This window comes from Macrobrachium rosenbergii, unplaced genomic scaffold (assembly GCF_040412425.1).
Source record: "Macrobrachium rosenbergii isolate ZJJX-2024 unplaced genomic scaffold, ASM4041242v1 171, whole genome shotgun sequence".
NCBI lineage: Eukaryota > Metazoa > Arthropoda > Malacostraca > Decapoda > Palaemonidae > Macrobrachium > Macrobrachium rosenbergii.
Genome location: NW_027100729.1, coordinates 2,150,938 through 2,167,666, shown reverse-complemented (window position 1 = coordinate 2,167,666; position 16,729 = coordinate 2,150,938). Strand labels below are relative to the sequence as shown.

General features: G+C 41.4%; 3 protein-coding genes across 3 annotated transcripts in view; all 3 read right to left on the bottom strand.

Moving 5' to 3' along the window:
* LOC136838168 (uncharacterized) overlaps positions 1-16,729 on the bottom strand; it is an 864,161-nt gene that overhangs the window by 731,194 nt on the left and 116,238 nt on the right. The gene's annotated exons all lie outside the window — the stretch shown is intronic.
* Positions 12,003-13,570, bottom strand: LOC136838178 (trichohyalin-like). Its single transcript, XM_067103054.1, has one exon. It carries the CDS (start codon positions 13,536-13,538, stop codon positions 12,138-12,140), a length of 1,401 nt encoding a protein of 466 aa, XP_066959155.1. The 5' UTR covers positions 13,539-13,570; the 3' UTR covers positions 12,003-12,137.
* On the bottom strand, positions 13,579-15,028 carry LOC136838142 (uncharacterized protein PF3D7_1120000-like). The gene has a single exon (XM_067102994.1). The coding sequence runs from the start codon at positions 14,611-14,613 to the stop codon at positions 13,579-13,581; it is 1,035 nt and encodes a 344-aa protein (XP_066959095.1). The 5' UTR covers positions 14,614-15,028.

The window sequence follows — 16,729 nt, the reverse complement described above, 5'->3', positions numbered from 1 at the left end:
CACGTCGATAACCCCACTGGCTAGTCAGATGGACAGTCTTGTCTGAATCTTAAGGCAAAGACTCAGTCTGTCCTATTCCTGCACACACTGCCCTTTCACCTTCGTCTCAATGAGTCCCAAAAAATCACTCGTCCCTTTTCTCTTCAAATTACCAGAGTACTGTAATAGTGGTTTTAACTCTGGACTTATGAGGTTTTGTGACCCCCTCTCAATGGGTGATGCAGCTGGCATAAGCAACCCTAACTGCAAGGGGTTCACTATGAGGTGAAGGCAGGATTTTTGGGACTTTATACCCTCAAAGGCATTGGGGTGGAAAATAAGGTTTAGGTTTGTTATGTACATGGTAGCAACAATATATATATATATATATATATATATATATATATATATATATATATATATATATATATATATATATGTATATATGTTATATATGTATATATACATACAGTATATGTGTGAATACATTTGTATACATACATATATATAATATATATGTAAATTTATATATATACATACTGTATATTTATATATACATATATATGAATATATAGAGTATATATATATGTATATAAATGTATATGTATTATATATGTATATATACATACACTCACAAATACATATATATATATATATGTATATATATTTATTTATATATGTGTAAGGTTATACATTTGTATAGGTATACATATATATATATATATATATATATATATTATATAAATGTAAATTTATATATGTGCATATATATTAATATATACATATATAAATATATGCAGTATATATATATATATATATATATATATATATATATATATATATATATATATATATATATATATATATGTATGTATGTATATATATATAATGTACAAATAAATAAATATATATATATATATATACATATATGTATACATATATATACTCTGTATATACAAATATTATATAATGTATATCTATTCTGCATTGGGCATGCGATACTAGCTGGATTGAGCTCATGTTTGTTTGTATCAAGCAAAATATGATTGAATGCAAACCTGTAACTCTCCAACGAAATATTTACTTAGATCGCGTTTGATACTTACTAAAATCGTTCTTGAAATCATTTGTTTTTATTGGTAAATACAGTCCTTCAGTTACGACTGCCACTAAAATTCCCTTGTAGCTGACTCAGTCCACCAAGCCACCGGAATATCTGGATATAAATGATATATCCTCGAGTTTCTGAAGCAAAGCAGCTCGTGCGTGAGGAGCCTCGTTCTTAAAGCCTCGTCTGAGGCTGCTGCTCGGTTTCCGCAAAGTTCTTGTTCACGGTCGAGAATATCTGGCATATAATGGCGTGTGTGTGTGTGTGTGTGTGTGTGTGTGTGTGTGTAGTATAAACAAAACAATGACGAACCATTTGATACTGAGCTGCAACTGCATTCGTGACAATGGGTTGGAATTCAGCTGACCAACGACGGAAAAACCATTTTCCGAAAGTTACGGTCTTGAAATTGTGGCCTGTCTTCGAAGAGAATTTAAGCTTGTAGATTAAAATCTAGTTGAGAGAGGGCAATAGGAGCAAAGAATACATACATGCAAAGCAATCGAATTCATAAAACAACGACAAATGATATGAAATTGAATGGCTTCTTTTCGCAAAAGTGGACAGGATATCAAATGCCCAAAATTGGAAATAAATTTTTATGAAAGTTCCCTTCCAGTAATTCTGAAACCAAGATGCAATTTAGACGAGGGTTTGGGCTTTGAAACTCAAATCCAATATAGAATGGACAATTGGTTCATTTCTCAACTAACTGAACCACAAAATGTCCATGGAAGAAGAATATTCTTTGTAAATAAAGCCTTTTTCACCCAACACAAATTGAGCCTGGATAAAAAAAAAAAAGAAAATTGAACAAAATATTAGTTTATTTGCTTATGTGAATCTGCGTTTGATTCTGCCAATCAAAGTATTTTTGACAGACTTGATAACTTTCTTTCTGGAGGGACGTATCAACTTTGAGGGTATATACTTGAAATCGCTTTTCTGGGAGTGAGATCTACGAAGCAATTTCCCCGTCTTGAAACCTCATAAACATCATTACATTTGCTTCATTCGACGATAAACTGCGGTTCTATCATCTCCCTCAACCTACCTAAGAATCTGACAAGTATTAATAATGTCCTGCCGTAGTACTGACATCTGTAATCAAAACAAATTTTAATATATTCTCCCAAAACCACAAAGTAATTTTTAATATTATTTCATTGGTTGTCTCGCTGTAATTTATTTTAACTTTTCCACCAGACTACTGTTTTTGTTTGAAAACAGTTTTTGTATTTTGCTAAATAGGGAACTTAATATTCCGTCGGAGGATTACATATGTAATAAAATGAACTTTTATTTACTCTCCTAAAACCATAAATGTCTTTTAATCTTACTGCTTTGGCTTTCTGGCTTGCTGTACCTTGTTCACTTATTCTTCAGCCTTATTTTTAGATATGGAGGTTTTTCATTTTACTAAATAGGGAACTTAGTCTTACCCGGATTGTTATTTTTTTAAAATATGAACCTTTATTTGACTAAATAAGGAACTTAGTCTTACTCAGATTGTTATTTTTTTCATTTGAATCTTTATTTGAGTAAATAGGGAACTTAATCTTACTCAGACTATTATTTTTTTAACATGAAACTTTGTTTGACCAAATAGGGAACTTAATCTTGCTCAGACTATTATTTTTCTTTGAATGTGTATCTTTATTTAACTAAGTAAATAGGGAGTTTGATCTTACTCAAAATCTAAGTTTCTTCAGGCCTCAAACTGACACGAATATACAAAGTCTCATTACTCTCTTGAACACCTGTGGAAAGGTGCTTAGTGTGTCTGCAGTATTGCATTTAGATAGACTCTGGTAACTTTGGTTATAAGCCACGTTCTTGTTTTCAAGGATTACCTTTTAAGAATTACCTTTAAAGGACTATCTCTTAGGGATTACCTTTTAAGGATTTCCTTTGGCTTAGGATAGAGCCTGGATATTAAGACTATCTCAGATATAAACTGCAAAGGAAGACTTGTTGATTAGGTCGTTTGAATTCTCTGGGAGACATCTTAACACAAAATGTATTATAGGCGTGGATTATAGGCTCTCTCTCTCTCTCTCTCTCTCTCTCTCTCTCTCTCTCTCTCTCTCTCTCTCTCTCTCTCTCTCTCTCTGTGTGTCTTCATGAATATAACTAAAAAAGAAAGAATTGATATGCTTAGGGACCTATTTCAAAAATATAATTTCAAATTATTTTATTTCCGAAGCAACCCATAATTAATTCCTCCTTGTACCAACTCACTGCATTTCTCTGTCATTAACCCCCAATTCATTGATTTTTCTCAATCACTCCCCTCAGATTCTGAGATCCTCTCTGATTGAGGACACTGAGAATATATTCCCTCCTCCCCCACTTATACATCAACGCTGATTGACCGAGCCTATTTGATTGGGAGAGCAGAGAATTGGTCCCCCTGTCATTCTGAAATATATTATCGTGATGCCTGAAGGCTTTGCCGAAATAACTACAAACCATATCCTGTGATGAAAGTTTGTCAGTTTCAGGAAACCATATAGGAAGGTGCAGAGTCTACTGGTCACTTTTTACCAGATACATATGTAAATGTAATAGCCACAATGCCCTCTTAACTTGTCGAATTCTTCACGCTTTTTTGGATACGCTTATCATGGTCTGGTTAAACTAAGATATACTTAACTTTAACTACAAAGCCTTAAGATCCAAGTGCAAGAAATGTGAAGAAATTGTGATGTCCGGTAGCAGGAAACGAACCCGGGTTCCAATAATCACAACGTGGTCACATTGCTGACCATGAGAAGGATAAAAGTCTATTGCCTCTCGTACATACATATACCTGTCGTTTTCAGATACATTTATTAGAGCTGGAATAGACCTAGCCTCACCATCGTAGCCAAGTGGGCAATCGTTATCATTGCTTTTTTAGGCTGAAATATATGTGTAGAGTCTACTGGTCACTTTTTACCAGATACATATGTAATTGTAAAAAGTGACCAGTAGATTCTACGATGGTGAGGCTGTATCTACTCCAGCACTAATAAATGTATCTGAAAACGACAGGTATACAGTATGTATGTATGAGAGGCAATAGACTTTTATCCCTCTCATGGTCAGGTCAGGAACGTGATCCCGTTGTGATTATGGAACCCGGGTTCATTTCCCGTTACCGGACATCACAATTTCTTCATATATCTTGCACTTGGATCTTAAGGCTTTGTAGTGATAAGTGTATCCAAAAAAGCGCGAATTTGAGAAGTTAAGAGGGCATTGTGGCTATTACAATTACATATGTATCTGGTAAAAAGTGACCAGTAGATTCTGCACCTTCCTATATCGTATCCTGAAACTGACAAACTCCCATCACAGGATATGATTTGTAACTGTTTCAGCAAAGTCTTCAGGCATCACGATAATATATCTCAGAGCGACAGGGGGACCAATTCTCTGCTCTCCCAATCAAATAGGCTATCTCGTATTCTGAAACTGACAAACTCTCATCACAGGATATGATCTGTAGCTGTTTCAGCAAAGTCTTCAGGCATTACAGTAATATACTTCAGAATGACAGGGGGACCAGTTCTCATCAATTGAGTTGATGGACCGATGGTAACATGATTTCCATTTGTAATATAAGATAAATAATTCTTTGATTTGGTCAGCTGAAATCATTATTGTGTATCCATAGCTTAATGAAATATTTCAATATTGTTTTCACTCACTACTTTCCCTAAGGCAGGACACCATTCATGTGCTATTCACATAAAAGAAATGGCCTGAACTGTTTTCGTCATAGGCATAATATTGTGTTTAAAATGAATTGTATCAAGTCTGCTTCATTTTCTAATCTGACCAAAGGAGGGGGGAATGTCTTTGGAATGGAGGACTCAAAGGTTTAGTATCCCTCTTTGAATACACCCGCAATGACGTATATGATTGTTAGGAGGTTTCGCCCTTGCCAAAGGGCTCATCAGGTGGGTTTAGGCTTTCCCTATTTTGACAATAGAGAAAGACATGGCACCCACGACCCCCTCTCCCCTCCCATCAGAGACCAAGACCAAATCAGCCCATACATCGAGTGGCGTTGGAAACAGTCATGTCTTGCAGGAAGATACAGCACCTGCCAACTCTAACAGTGGAGGATTAAGCTGGCCTTATGCCAGCACCCAAAAGGTGAGCAGAAATCCAGCTTTGATGACGGAGGCATTAACTTAACCATGCTAGAGGTTGCCTATGTCCCTAACTAGTATACCCAACCTTAAGTTGGCTCAGCTGTTACAGATTTCCTTAAGGAGGTCTAGACCAACAGTCAAAAGGTGGGCAGAAATCCAGGTTCAGTGACAAAGGCATTAACTTACCATGCTAGAGGTTGCCTATGTCTTGAACTGGAATACCCAACCTGCTCAACTGATTTCAAGGAAGTCTAGGCCAATAGTCAAAAGGTGGGCAGAAATCCAGGTTCATTGACGGAGGCATTAACACCATGCTAGAGGTTGTGCCTATGTCTTGAACTGGAATACCAACCTTAGCTGGCTCAGCTGCTACAGATTTCAAGGAAGTCTAGGCCAACAGTCAAAAGGTGGGCAAAATCCAGGTTCAGTGACGGAGGTATTAACTTACCATGCTAGAGGTTGCCTATGTCTTGAACTGGTATACCCAACCTTAAGTTGGCTCAACATGCCTTAGAGGTCTAGGCCAACAGTCAAAAGCCTATGTCTTGTCTTGAACTGGAATACCCAACCTTAAGTTGGCTCAGCTGCTACAGATTTCCTTAAGGAAGTCTAGGCCAACAGTCAAAAGGTGGGCAGTAATCCAGGTTCAGTGACGGAGGCATTAACTTACCATGCTAGAGGTTGCCTATGTCTTGAACTGGTATACCCAACCTTAAGGCTGGCTCAGCTGCTACAGATTTCCTTAAGGAAGTCTAGGCCAACAGTCAAAAGGTGGGCAGAAATCCAGGTTCAGTGACGGAGGCATTAACTTACCATGCTAGAGGTTGCCTATGTCTTGAACTGGTATACCCAACCTTAAGTTGGCTCAGCTGTTACAGATTTCCTTAAGGAAGTCTAGGCCAACAGTCAAAAGGTGGGCAGAAATCCAGGTTCAGTGATGGAGGCATTAACTTACCATGCTAGAGGTTGCCTATGTCTTGAACTGGTATACCCAACCTTAAGTTGGCTCAGCTGCTACAGATTTCCTTAAGGAAGTCTAGGCCAACAGTCAAAAGGTGGGCAGAAATCCAGGTTCAGTGACGGAGGCATTAACTTACCATGCTAGAGGTTGCCTATGTCTTGAACTGGAATACCCAACCTTAAGCTGGCTCAGCTGTTAAGATTTCACCATGCAGAAATCCAGGTTCAGTGACGGAGGCATTAACTTACCATGCTAGAGGTTGCCTATGTCTTGAACTGGTATACCCAACCTTAAGTTGGCTCAGCTGCTACAGATTTCCTTAAGGAAGTCTAGGCCAACAGTCAAAAGGTGGGCAGAAATCCAGGTTCAGTGACGGAGGCATTAACTTACCATGCTAGAGGTTGCCTATGTCTTGAACTGGTATACCCAACCTTAAGCTGGCTCAGCTGTTACAGATTTCCTTAAGGAAGTCTAGGCCAACAGTCAAAAGGTGGGCAGAAATCCAGGTTCAGTGACGGAGGCATTAACTTACCATGCTAGAGGTTGCCTATGTCTTGAACTGGTATACCCAACCTTAAGCTGGCTCAGCTGTTACAGATTTCCTTAAGGAAGTCTAGGCCAACAGTCAAAAGGTGGGCAGAAATCCAGGTTCAGTGACGGAGGCATTAACTTACCATGCTAGAGGTTGCCTATGTCTTGAACTGGTATACCCAACCTTTGGCTCAGCTGGCTCAGCTGCTCCAGGTTCAGTGACGGAGGCATTAACTTTCCTATGTCTTGAACTGGTATCTGTTGGCCAGCTGTTACAGATCAAAGTCTAGGCCAACAGTCAAAAGGTGGGCAGAAATCCAGGTTCAGTGACGGAGGCATTAACTTACCATGCTAGAGGTTGCCTATGTCTTGAACTGGTATACCCAACCTTAAGTGGCTCAGCTGTTACAGATTTCTTAAGGAAGTCTAGGCCAACAGTCAAAAAGGTGGGCAGAAATCCAGGTTCAGTGACGGAGGCATTAACTTACCATGCTAGAGGTTGCCTATGTCTTGAACTGGAATACCCAACCTTAAGCTGGCTCAGCTGCTTACAGATTTCCTTAAGGAAGTCTAGGCCAACAGTCAAAAGGTGGGCAGAAATCCAGGTTCAGTGACGGAGGCATTAACTTACCATGCTAGAGGTTGCCTATGTCTTGAACTGGAATACCCAACCTTAAGCTGGCTCAGCTGTTACAGATTTCCTTAAGGAAGACTGGGCCAACAGTCAAAAGGTGGGCAGAAATCCAGGTTCAGTGACGGAGGCATTAACTTACCATGCTAGAGGTTGCCTATGTCTTGAACTGGTATACCCAACCTTAAGTTGGCTCAGCTGTTACAGATTTCCTTAAGGAAGTCTAGGCCAACAGTCAAAAGGTGGGCAGAAATCCAGGTTCAGTGACGGAGGCATTAACTTACCATGCTAGAGGTTGCCTATGTCTTGAACTGGAATACCCAACCTTAAGCTGGCTCAGCTGCTACAGATTTCCTTAAGGAAGTCTAGGCCAACAGTCAAAAGGTGGGCAGAAATCCAGGTTCAGTGACGGAGGCATTAACTTACCATGCTAGAGGTTGCCTATGTCTTGAACTGGTATACCCAACCTTAAGTTGGCTCAGCTGCTACAGATTTCCTTAAGGAAGTCTAGGCCAACAGTCAAAGGTGGGCAGAAATCCAGGTTCAGTGACAGAGGCATTAACTTACCATGCTAGAGGTTGCCTATGTCTTGAACTGGTATACCCAACCTTAAGCTGGAATACCCAACCTTAAGGCTCAGCTGCTACAGATTTCCTTAAGGAAGTCTCCAACAGTCAAAAGGTGGGCAAAAATCCAGGTTCATTGACAGAGGCATTAACTTACCATGCTAGAGGTTGCCTATGTCTTGAACTGGTATACCCAACCTTAAGTTGGCTCAGCTGCTACAGATTTCCTTAAGGAAGTCTAGGCCAACAGTCAAAAGGTGGGCAGAAATCCAGGTTCAGTGACAGAAGGCATTAACTTACCATGCTAGAGGTTGCCTATGTCTTGAACTGGAATACCCAACCTTAAGCTGGCTCAGCTGCTACAGATTTCCTTAAGGAAGTCTAGGCCAACAGTCAAAAGGTGGGCAGAAATCCAGGTTCAGTGACGGAGGCATTAACTTACCATGCTAGAGGTTGCCTATGTCTTGAACTGGAATACCCAACCTTAAGTTGGCTCAGCTGTTACAGATTTCTTAAAGGAAGTCTAGGCCAACAGTCAAAAGGTGGGCAGAAATCCAGGTTCAGTGACGGAGGCATTAACTTACCATGCTAGAGGTTGCCTATGTCTTGAACTGGAATACCCAACCTTAAGCTGGCTCAGCTGCTACAGATTTCCTTAAGGAAGTCTAGGCCAACAGTCAAAAGGTGGGCAGAAATCCAGGTTCAGTGACGGAGGCATTAACTTACCATGCTAGAGGTTGCCTATGTCTTGAACTGGAATACCCAACCTTAAGCTGGCTCAGCTGCTACAGATTTCCTTAAGGAAGTCTAGGCCAACAGTCAAAAGGTGGGCAGAAATCCAGGTTCAGTGACAGAGGCATTAACTTACCATGCTAGAGGTTGCCTATGTCTTGAACTGGTATACCCAACCTTAAGCTGGCTCAGCTGCTACAGATTTCCTTAAGGAAGTCTAGGCCAACAGTCAAAAGGTGGGCAGAAATCCAGGTTCAGTGACGGAGGCATTAACTTACCATGCTAGAGGTTGCCTATGTCTTGAACTGGTATACCCAACCTTAAGCTGGCTCAGCTGTTACAGATTTCCTTAAGGAAGTCTAGGCCAACAGTCAAAAGGTGGGCAGAAATCCAGGTTCAGTGACGGAGGCATTAACTTACCATGCTAGAGGTTGCCTATGTCTTGAACTGGTATACCCAACCTTAAGCTGGCTCAGCTGTTACAGATTTCCTTAAGGAAAGGCCAACAGTCAAAAGGTGTCTAGGCCAACAGTCAAAAGGTGGGCAGAAATCCAGGTTCAGTGACGGAGGCATTAACTTACCATGCTAGAGGTTGCCTATGTCTTGAACTGGTATACCCAACCTTAACAGCTGCTACAGATTTCCTTAAGGAAGTTGTCAAAAGCTCAGGTTCAGTGACGGAGGCATTAACTTACCATGCTAGAGGTTGCCTATGTCTTGAACTGGTATACCCAACCTTAAGTTGGCTCAGCTGCTACAGATTTCCTTAAGGAAGTCTAGGCCAACAGTCAAAAGGTGGGCAGAAATCCAGGTTCAGTGACGGAGGCATTAACTTACCATGCTAGAGGTTGCCTATGTCTTGAACTGGAATACCCAACCTTAAGCTGGCTCAGCTGCTACAGATTTCCTTAAGGAAGTCTAGGCCAACAGTCAAAAGGTGGGCAGAAATCCAGGTTCAGTGACGGAGGCATTAACTTACCATGCTAGAGGTTGCCTATGTCTTGAACTGGTACTACCCAACCTTAAGCTGGCTCAGCTGCTACAGATTTCCTTAAGGAAGTCTAGGCCAACAGTCAAAAGGTGGGCAGAAATCCAGGTTCAGTGACGGAGGCATTAACTTACCATGCTAGAGGTTGCCTATGTCTTGAACTGGAATACCCAACCTTAAGTTGGCTCAGCTGTTACAGATTTCCTTAAGGAAGTCTAGGCCAACAGTCAAAAGGTGGGCAGAAATCCAGGTTCAGTGACGGAGGCATTAACTTACCATGCTAGAGGTTGCCTATGTCTTGAACTGGAATACCCAACCTTAAGTTGGCTCAGCTGCTACAGATTTCCTTAAGGAAGTCTAGGCCAACAGTCAAAAGGTGGGCAGAAATCCAGGTTCATTGACGGAGGCATTAACTTACCATGCTAGAGGTTGCCTATGTCTTGAACTGGAATACCCAACCTTAAGCTGGCTCAGCTGCTACAGATTTCCTTAAGGAAGTCTAGGCCAACAGTCAAAAGGTGGGCAGAAATCCAGGTTCAGTGACAGAGGCATTAACTTACCATGCTAGAGGTTGCCTATGTCTTGAACTGGAATACCCAACCTTAAGCTGGCTCAGCTGCTACAGATTTCCTTAAGGAAGTCTTGGCCAACAGTCAAAAGGTGGGCAGAAATCCAGGTTCAGTGACAGAGGCATTAACTTACCATGATAGAGGTTGCCTATGTCTTGAACTGGAAACCCAACCTTTCAGCTCAGCTGCAGATTTCCTTAAGGAAGTCTAGGCCAACAGTCAAAAGGTGGGCAGAAATCCAGGTTCAGTGACGGAGGCATTAACTTACCATGCTAGAGGTTGCCTATGTCTTGAACTGGAATACCCAACCTTAAGCTGGCTCAGCTGCTACAGATTTCCTTAAGGAAGTCTGGCCAACAGTCAAAAGGTGGGCAGAAATCCAGGTTCAGTGACGGAGGCATTAACTTACCATGCTAGAGGTTGCCTATGTCTTGAACTGCATTAACATGTTCCTAGAAGTCTAGGCCAACAGCCAAAAGGTGGGCAGAAATGTCATTGAACTGGAATTAACCCAACCTATGTCTTGAACTGGAATACCCAACCTTAAGCTGGCTCAGCTGCTACAGATTTCCTTAAGGAAGTCTAGGCCAACAGTCAAAAGGTGGGCAGAAATCCAGGTTCAGTGACAGAGGCATTAACTTACCATGCTAGAGGTTGCCTATGTCTTGAACTGGAATACCCAACCTTAAGCTGGCTCAGCTGCTACAGATTTCCTTAAGGAAGTCTAGGCCAACAGTCAAAAGGTGGGCAGAAATCCAGGTTCAGTGACGGAGGCATTAACTTAACATGCTAGAGGTTGCCTATGTCTTGAACTGGAATACCCAACCTTAAGCTGGCTCAGCTGCTAGATTTCCTTAAGGAAGTCTAGGCCAACAGTCAAAAGGTGGGCAGAAATCCAGGTTCAGTGACAGAGGCATTAACTTACCATGCTAGAGGTTGCCTATGTCTTGAACTGGAATACCCAACCTTAAGCTGGCTCAGCTGCTACAGATTTCCTTAATGAAGTCTAGGCCAACAGTCAAAAGGTGGGCAGAAATCCAGGTTCAGTGACGGAGGCATTAACTTAACATGCTAGAGGTTGCCTATGTCTTGAACTGGTATTCCCAACCTTAAGTTGGCTCAGCTGCTACAGATTTCCTTAAGGAGGTCTTGGCCAACAGTCAAAAGGTGGGCAGAAATCCAGGTTCGATGATGGAGACATTAACTTACCATGCTAGAGGTTGCCTACGTCTCGAACTGGTATACCCAACCTTAAGTTGGCTCAGCTGCTACAGATTTCCCTAAGGAGGCCTCGTCCAACAGTCAAAAGGTGGGCAGAAATCCAGTTAGTGGAGCTTGCTGATGAGGCATTCAATATGACCAGCTGGTAGTCGAACTTGCTGCACATTTACTGTCCCTGGAATGGAGGACCCATCACTGAAGAGCAGAACAGTGCCTGGAACTGTGCTAGAGGCTGGCGAATGGACAGTGGTGGGGGGACCACTGGACATTCACTGCCCCTGGAATGGAGGACCCAGAACTGAAGAGCAGAACAGTGTCTGGAACTCTGCTCAAGGCTGGCGAATGGGCAGCGGTGGGGGGACCGCTGGACATTCGCTAGCCCTGGAATGGAGGACCCAGAACTGAAGAGGAGAACAGTGCTTGGAACTGTGCATGAGGCCGGCGAATGTACAGCGGTTGGGGGGCCGACCGCTGTCCATTTGCCAGCCTTGGGAACAGTTCCAGGCAGTGTCTAGCTCTTCAGGTCTGGCTTTTCTATTCCAGGTCCAGTGTTCCAGGCAGTGCCTAACTCTTCAGGTCCAGCTTTTCCATTCCAGGTCCAGTGTTCCAGGCAGTGTTTAGCTCTTCAGGTCTGGCTCTTCCACTCCAGGTCCAGGTCTTAATCCTTTTGTTCTTCTTCTGGATCGTCATCATCGTTTCCTCAGGTTCATATTCTCCTTCTGTGCCGTGAAGATTTTGTGCTCCTCTTTTTCTTACCTTTTTTATGTGCAAGATTTTGTATAATGCATTCCATTGCCTCTCTCTTTCTCCTTTGCTCCTGTACCTGTTTCTTTAGGTTTTCTTGATCCTCCTTACATTTTTCTATTTCCTTGGCTATTTCACTTACTAATTTCGCTTCTTCTTCCTCCTGACATGTTGATTGTTCTTGCTGGGCCGTCTTGCTTTCATCTTCCTCTCCTTGGGTTTCAGGTTCCAAGTCGAACTCTTGTTCTGACTCTCTTCTTGTTCTTGGCAACTCCTGGTCTTGTGCATCATCACTTGACTCATCATCACAAGGTTCCTCACCAAGAGCTTCTGCTTCTGGTCCATGTCGATTCTCCTCTTCTTTTTCGGCAGTCTGCTCGCTTTCATCAGGACCCGTCAGACATTCTTTGATGCCCATCGCCTGTGCAAGGCGTTGCATCATGCGTTCCATTTCCTCTCTGTTTCTCTGACGCTCCATCACCTCTTTCCACTGGTTGTCTTGCTCCTCTTTCAGTTTTTCTATTTCCTTTTTGATTCCACTTCGTATACTCACTGCTTCTTCCTCTTGACATGCTGCTTGCTCTTCGCCCTTTTCCATACACATATCCTGCAGGTTGCTCAACTCTTCCATGAGGTCATTTAACTCCTTTTCCATTTCCGTTCTCCCCTTCTGATTTTCCTCTATTAACACAATGACCTCCTTTTCCAAGACTTGAATCGTTTGTTCATATTCCATTTTTTCTCTTTCAAACTGTTCCTTCTCCTCGTCCTTTTCCATATTCATAGACTGGAGGTGGTTCAGTTCTCCTTTGAGTTCACTTATTTCCTTTTCCAGGTCCGTTTTTCTCTCCCGATTTTCCTCCATCAACTGGATGACCTCATTTTCCAAAACTTGAATCGTGCGTTCATATTCCATTTTTTCTTTCTCAGACTTTTCCATCTCCTGGTTGTTTTCCATATTCATAACCTCCATTTCTGTTTTCATCTTCCGATTTTCCTCCATCAACTGGATGACCTCACTTTCCAAAACTTGAATCGTGTTTCCACATTCAATTACTTCTTTTTTGAACAGTTCCATCTCCTCGTCCTTTTCCATATTCATAGACTGGAGGTGGTTCAATTCTCCTTTGAGTTCACTTGTTTCCTTTTCCATTTCCATTGTCCTCTTCCGATTTTCCTCCATCAACTGGATGACCTCACTTTCCAAAACTTGAATCGTGTTTCCACATTCAATTACTTCTTTTTTGAACTGTTCCATCTCCTCGTCCTTTTCCATATTCATAGACTGGAGGTGGTTCAATTCTCCTTTGAGTTCACTTATTTCCTTTTCCATTTCCATTGTCCTCTTCTGATTTTCCTCCATCAACTGGATGACCTCATTTTCCAAAACTTGAATTGTGTGTTCATTTCCATTTTTTCTTTCCATTTCCCTTTTCCATTGTCATAACCTCCATTTCTGTTTTTCCCTCCATCAACTGGATGACCTCACTTTCCAAAACTTGAATCGTGTTTCCGCATTCAATTACTTCTTTTTTGAACAGTTCCATCTCCTCGTCCTTTTCCATATTCAAATCTTGCAGGTTGCTCAGTTCTTCTTTGAGGTCATTTATTTCCTTTTCCATTTCCGTTTCCCTCTTCTGATTTTCACCCATCAACTCAATGACCTCATTTTCCAGACCTTGAATAGTTTTTCCACATTCGAGTACTTCTTTTTTAAACTGTTGCATCTTCTCGTCTTTTTCCACATTCATAGATTGGAGGTTGATCAACTCTTCTTTGAGGTCATTTATTTCCTTTTCCATTTCCGTTTTCCTCTTCTGATTTTCATCCATCAACTCAATGACCTCGTTTTCCAAACCATGGATCGTTTTTCCACATTCAGTTACTTCTGTTTTAAACACTTCTATCTCCTCGTGCTTTTCCAGATTCATATCCTGCAGGTTGCCCAGTTCTTCTTTGAGGTCGTTCATTTCCGTTTCCAATTTAGTTTTCATGCTCTTCTTCTCTTCAATCAAGTTGAGGACCTCATCTTCCAAAACGTGAATCGTTTTTCTGCATTCCATGATTTCTTGTTTAAACAGTTCCATCTCTTCCTCCTTTTCCATATTCGCAGACTGGAGGCCGCTCAGTTCTTCTCGGAGGTCGTTTCTCTCCTTCTCAATTTCAGCTTCCCTTTTCCGATTTTCTTCTTTTAAGTCGATGACCTCCTCCACCAGACCTTGAATTCTTTCTCCATATTCAATTATTTCTTGTTCAAATCTTTCAATCGCTACGTCCTTTTCCATATTCGTATCCTGTTGGTTACTCATTCTCTGCATGAGGTCATTAATTTCCTTTTCCAATTCTGTTTTAATTTTTTCGTTTTGTTCCACTAAGTCCCGAACTTCCTGCTCCAAATATCCAATCTTCTCTTCGCTTTCAGTATTTTCTTTCTTCATATGGGCAATATTTCTGTCCTTTTCAGTGTTTTGTCCGCGGAGATCACTCAGCTCTTTCTGCAAACCGTCAATTATCTTTCCACACTGAGTGCTGCTTTCGTTCAGATTCTCTATCAGTTTTGCCCTTGCCCATATTTTCACTCTGTAGATTTCTGATCTCCTCCATCAGATCGCGATTTTGCAGTTCCTTTTCTACTTTCAGTTTCCTGTTGTCCTCTGCCACAGTCTGGATTTCCTTCTCAAAACCGCTCATTCTCTTTTCAAATTCTTCATCCGCTTGAGATCGTTCCAGTTGCTCCCTTTTCAGTTGGTTGTTCTCCTTCTCCAATCTGTCCATCTTCTGCCGAAGGGTGAGGACCGACTCATAAATGTGGTTCCTCCTACAGTCCTCCAGTAGGGATGGCTTGGGGAAGTCGCTCCCATGTGGACCATTCACAGTCTGTCCAAGGAGGTCCAAAAAGTCGTCGTCCTCTTCTTGGAAGGAACCGCTGGGCACGCGAGATTTTTCTTCCATCCTTCCTTTGAAGTTCTCGATGACCCTTCGTCTCAAGCCGTCGAAGTTTGCAGTCATTTGATCGAATGAGTTCTCTTTTTCCAGCAGCGTCGCTCGCAAGCGAGAATTTTCACTACGAAGCAGCTGAATTTCCTTTCCGAGATCGTCAACCTTCCTTTCGTAAACCTCCTTCAGAGTCGACTCTGGGTTGTTGTCTTCCTGTCTGGGTGTTGTCAGGTCAGTCGTTCCGTTCCGCAAAGATTTGATCTTCAGTCCGGTATTTACAAGAGTAAACACTGTTCCGAGGAACAGAGCCAATTTTAAAACAATATCACTACGGCGATTCGCGTAGCCACAAATGTCGTCGATAACATCACTACGGTGAATCCCATAGCCACAAGTATTATCAATAACAGTACTACGAGGAATCCCGTAGCCACAAATATTATGAAATTGCCTAAACAAAGCCACTTTCACAAAGTTAACAATACTGCAAATGTAAGCACTCATGATGAGATGTACCTAACACACGCTCGAGACAAAAGCATAGTTTCAAAATCTGCCACTTGCTTAGATGTGGGGTTTCCCGAATTAGTCTGGGTCAACTCGGAATCCGCGAGTCCTTGCTGTTCCTTGTGTGTTCAGAGAGGCGAAGAAGAAAATTTGCTGACTCCAGTTTGTCTTCAGGGTTTGGGTGTCCTTAAGGGCGTTTTTACGGAGGAGATGCTTATGATTTGAGCCTTTGCGAGGTCTTCAGGAATTCCTCTTCTCGCCTGGAAGAAGTCGAGTCCAGAGAGACTAACAGTAAAGTGGCCTCAGCGCTTGCGTCACGGAGGAGTTCCGGAGACTTCTGAATCTTTCAGAGTCATAATTGCTTCAGAGATCTTGCACTGGGATCTAAGGCTTTGTAGTTACAAGCATACTCCAGAACGCGCTCATAATTCGAAAAGTTACGAGGGCATTGTGGCTACTGCAATTACACACACACACACACACCTTTATATGTATATATATATATATATATATATATATATATATATATATATATATATATATATATATATATATATATATAGTATATATATATATAATATAAACTTTACTGTCTGTGTACAACTAAATTTCCTCTACAACACTGTCTGTGCCTGTCTCAATTTGACCTCTGTCTCTGTCTTTGCTCTAAGGTCGGTGTTTTTATTGGTAAACTTCTTTAGACTGATTCCTTTATTTTTTCACAATTTTATGTTCCATTATTGTTTTTCAACTTTGAATATTTTTCAGAGGCTGTCCCCAGGAAAGGTCAGCTTTGAAAGAAATAGATTTATATATATGTATATACCGTATATATATATAACATATGTGTGCATATATATACACATACACACACACACGGTATATGTATAGGGTATATAGATATATATAAATCCATATCTTATCAAAGCTGACCTTTCCTGAGCACAGCCTCTGAAAAATTTTCAAAGTTGAAAAACACAATAATGGAACATAAAATTAAAAAAAAAAAATCAGGCTAAAGAAGTTTGCCAAGAAAACACCGACCTTAGAGACAAAGAGACAGGTCAAATTAAGACAGGCACAGGCAGTGTTGTAAAGGAAATTTAGGTA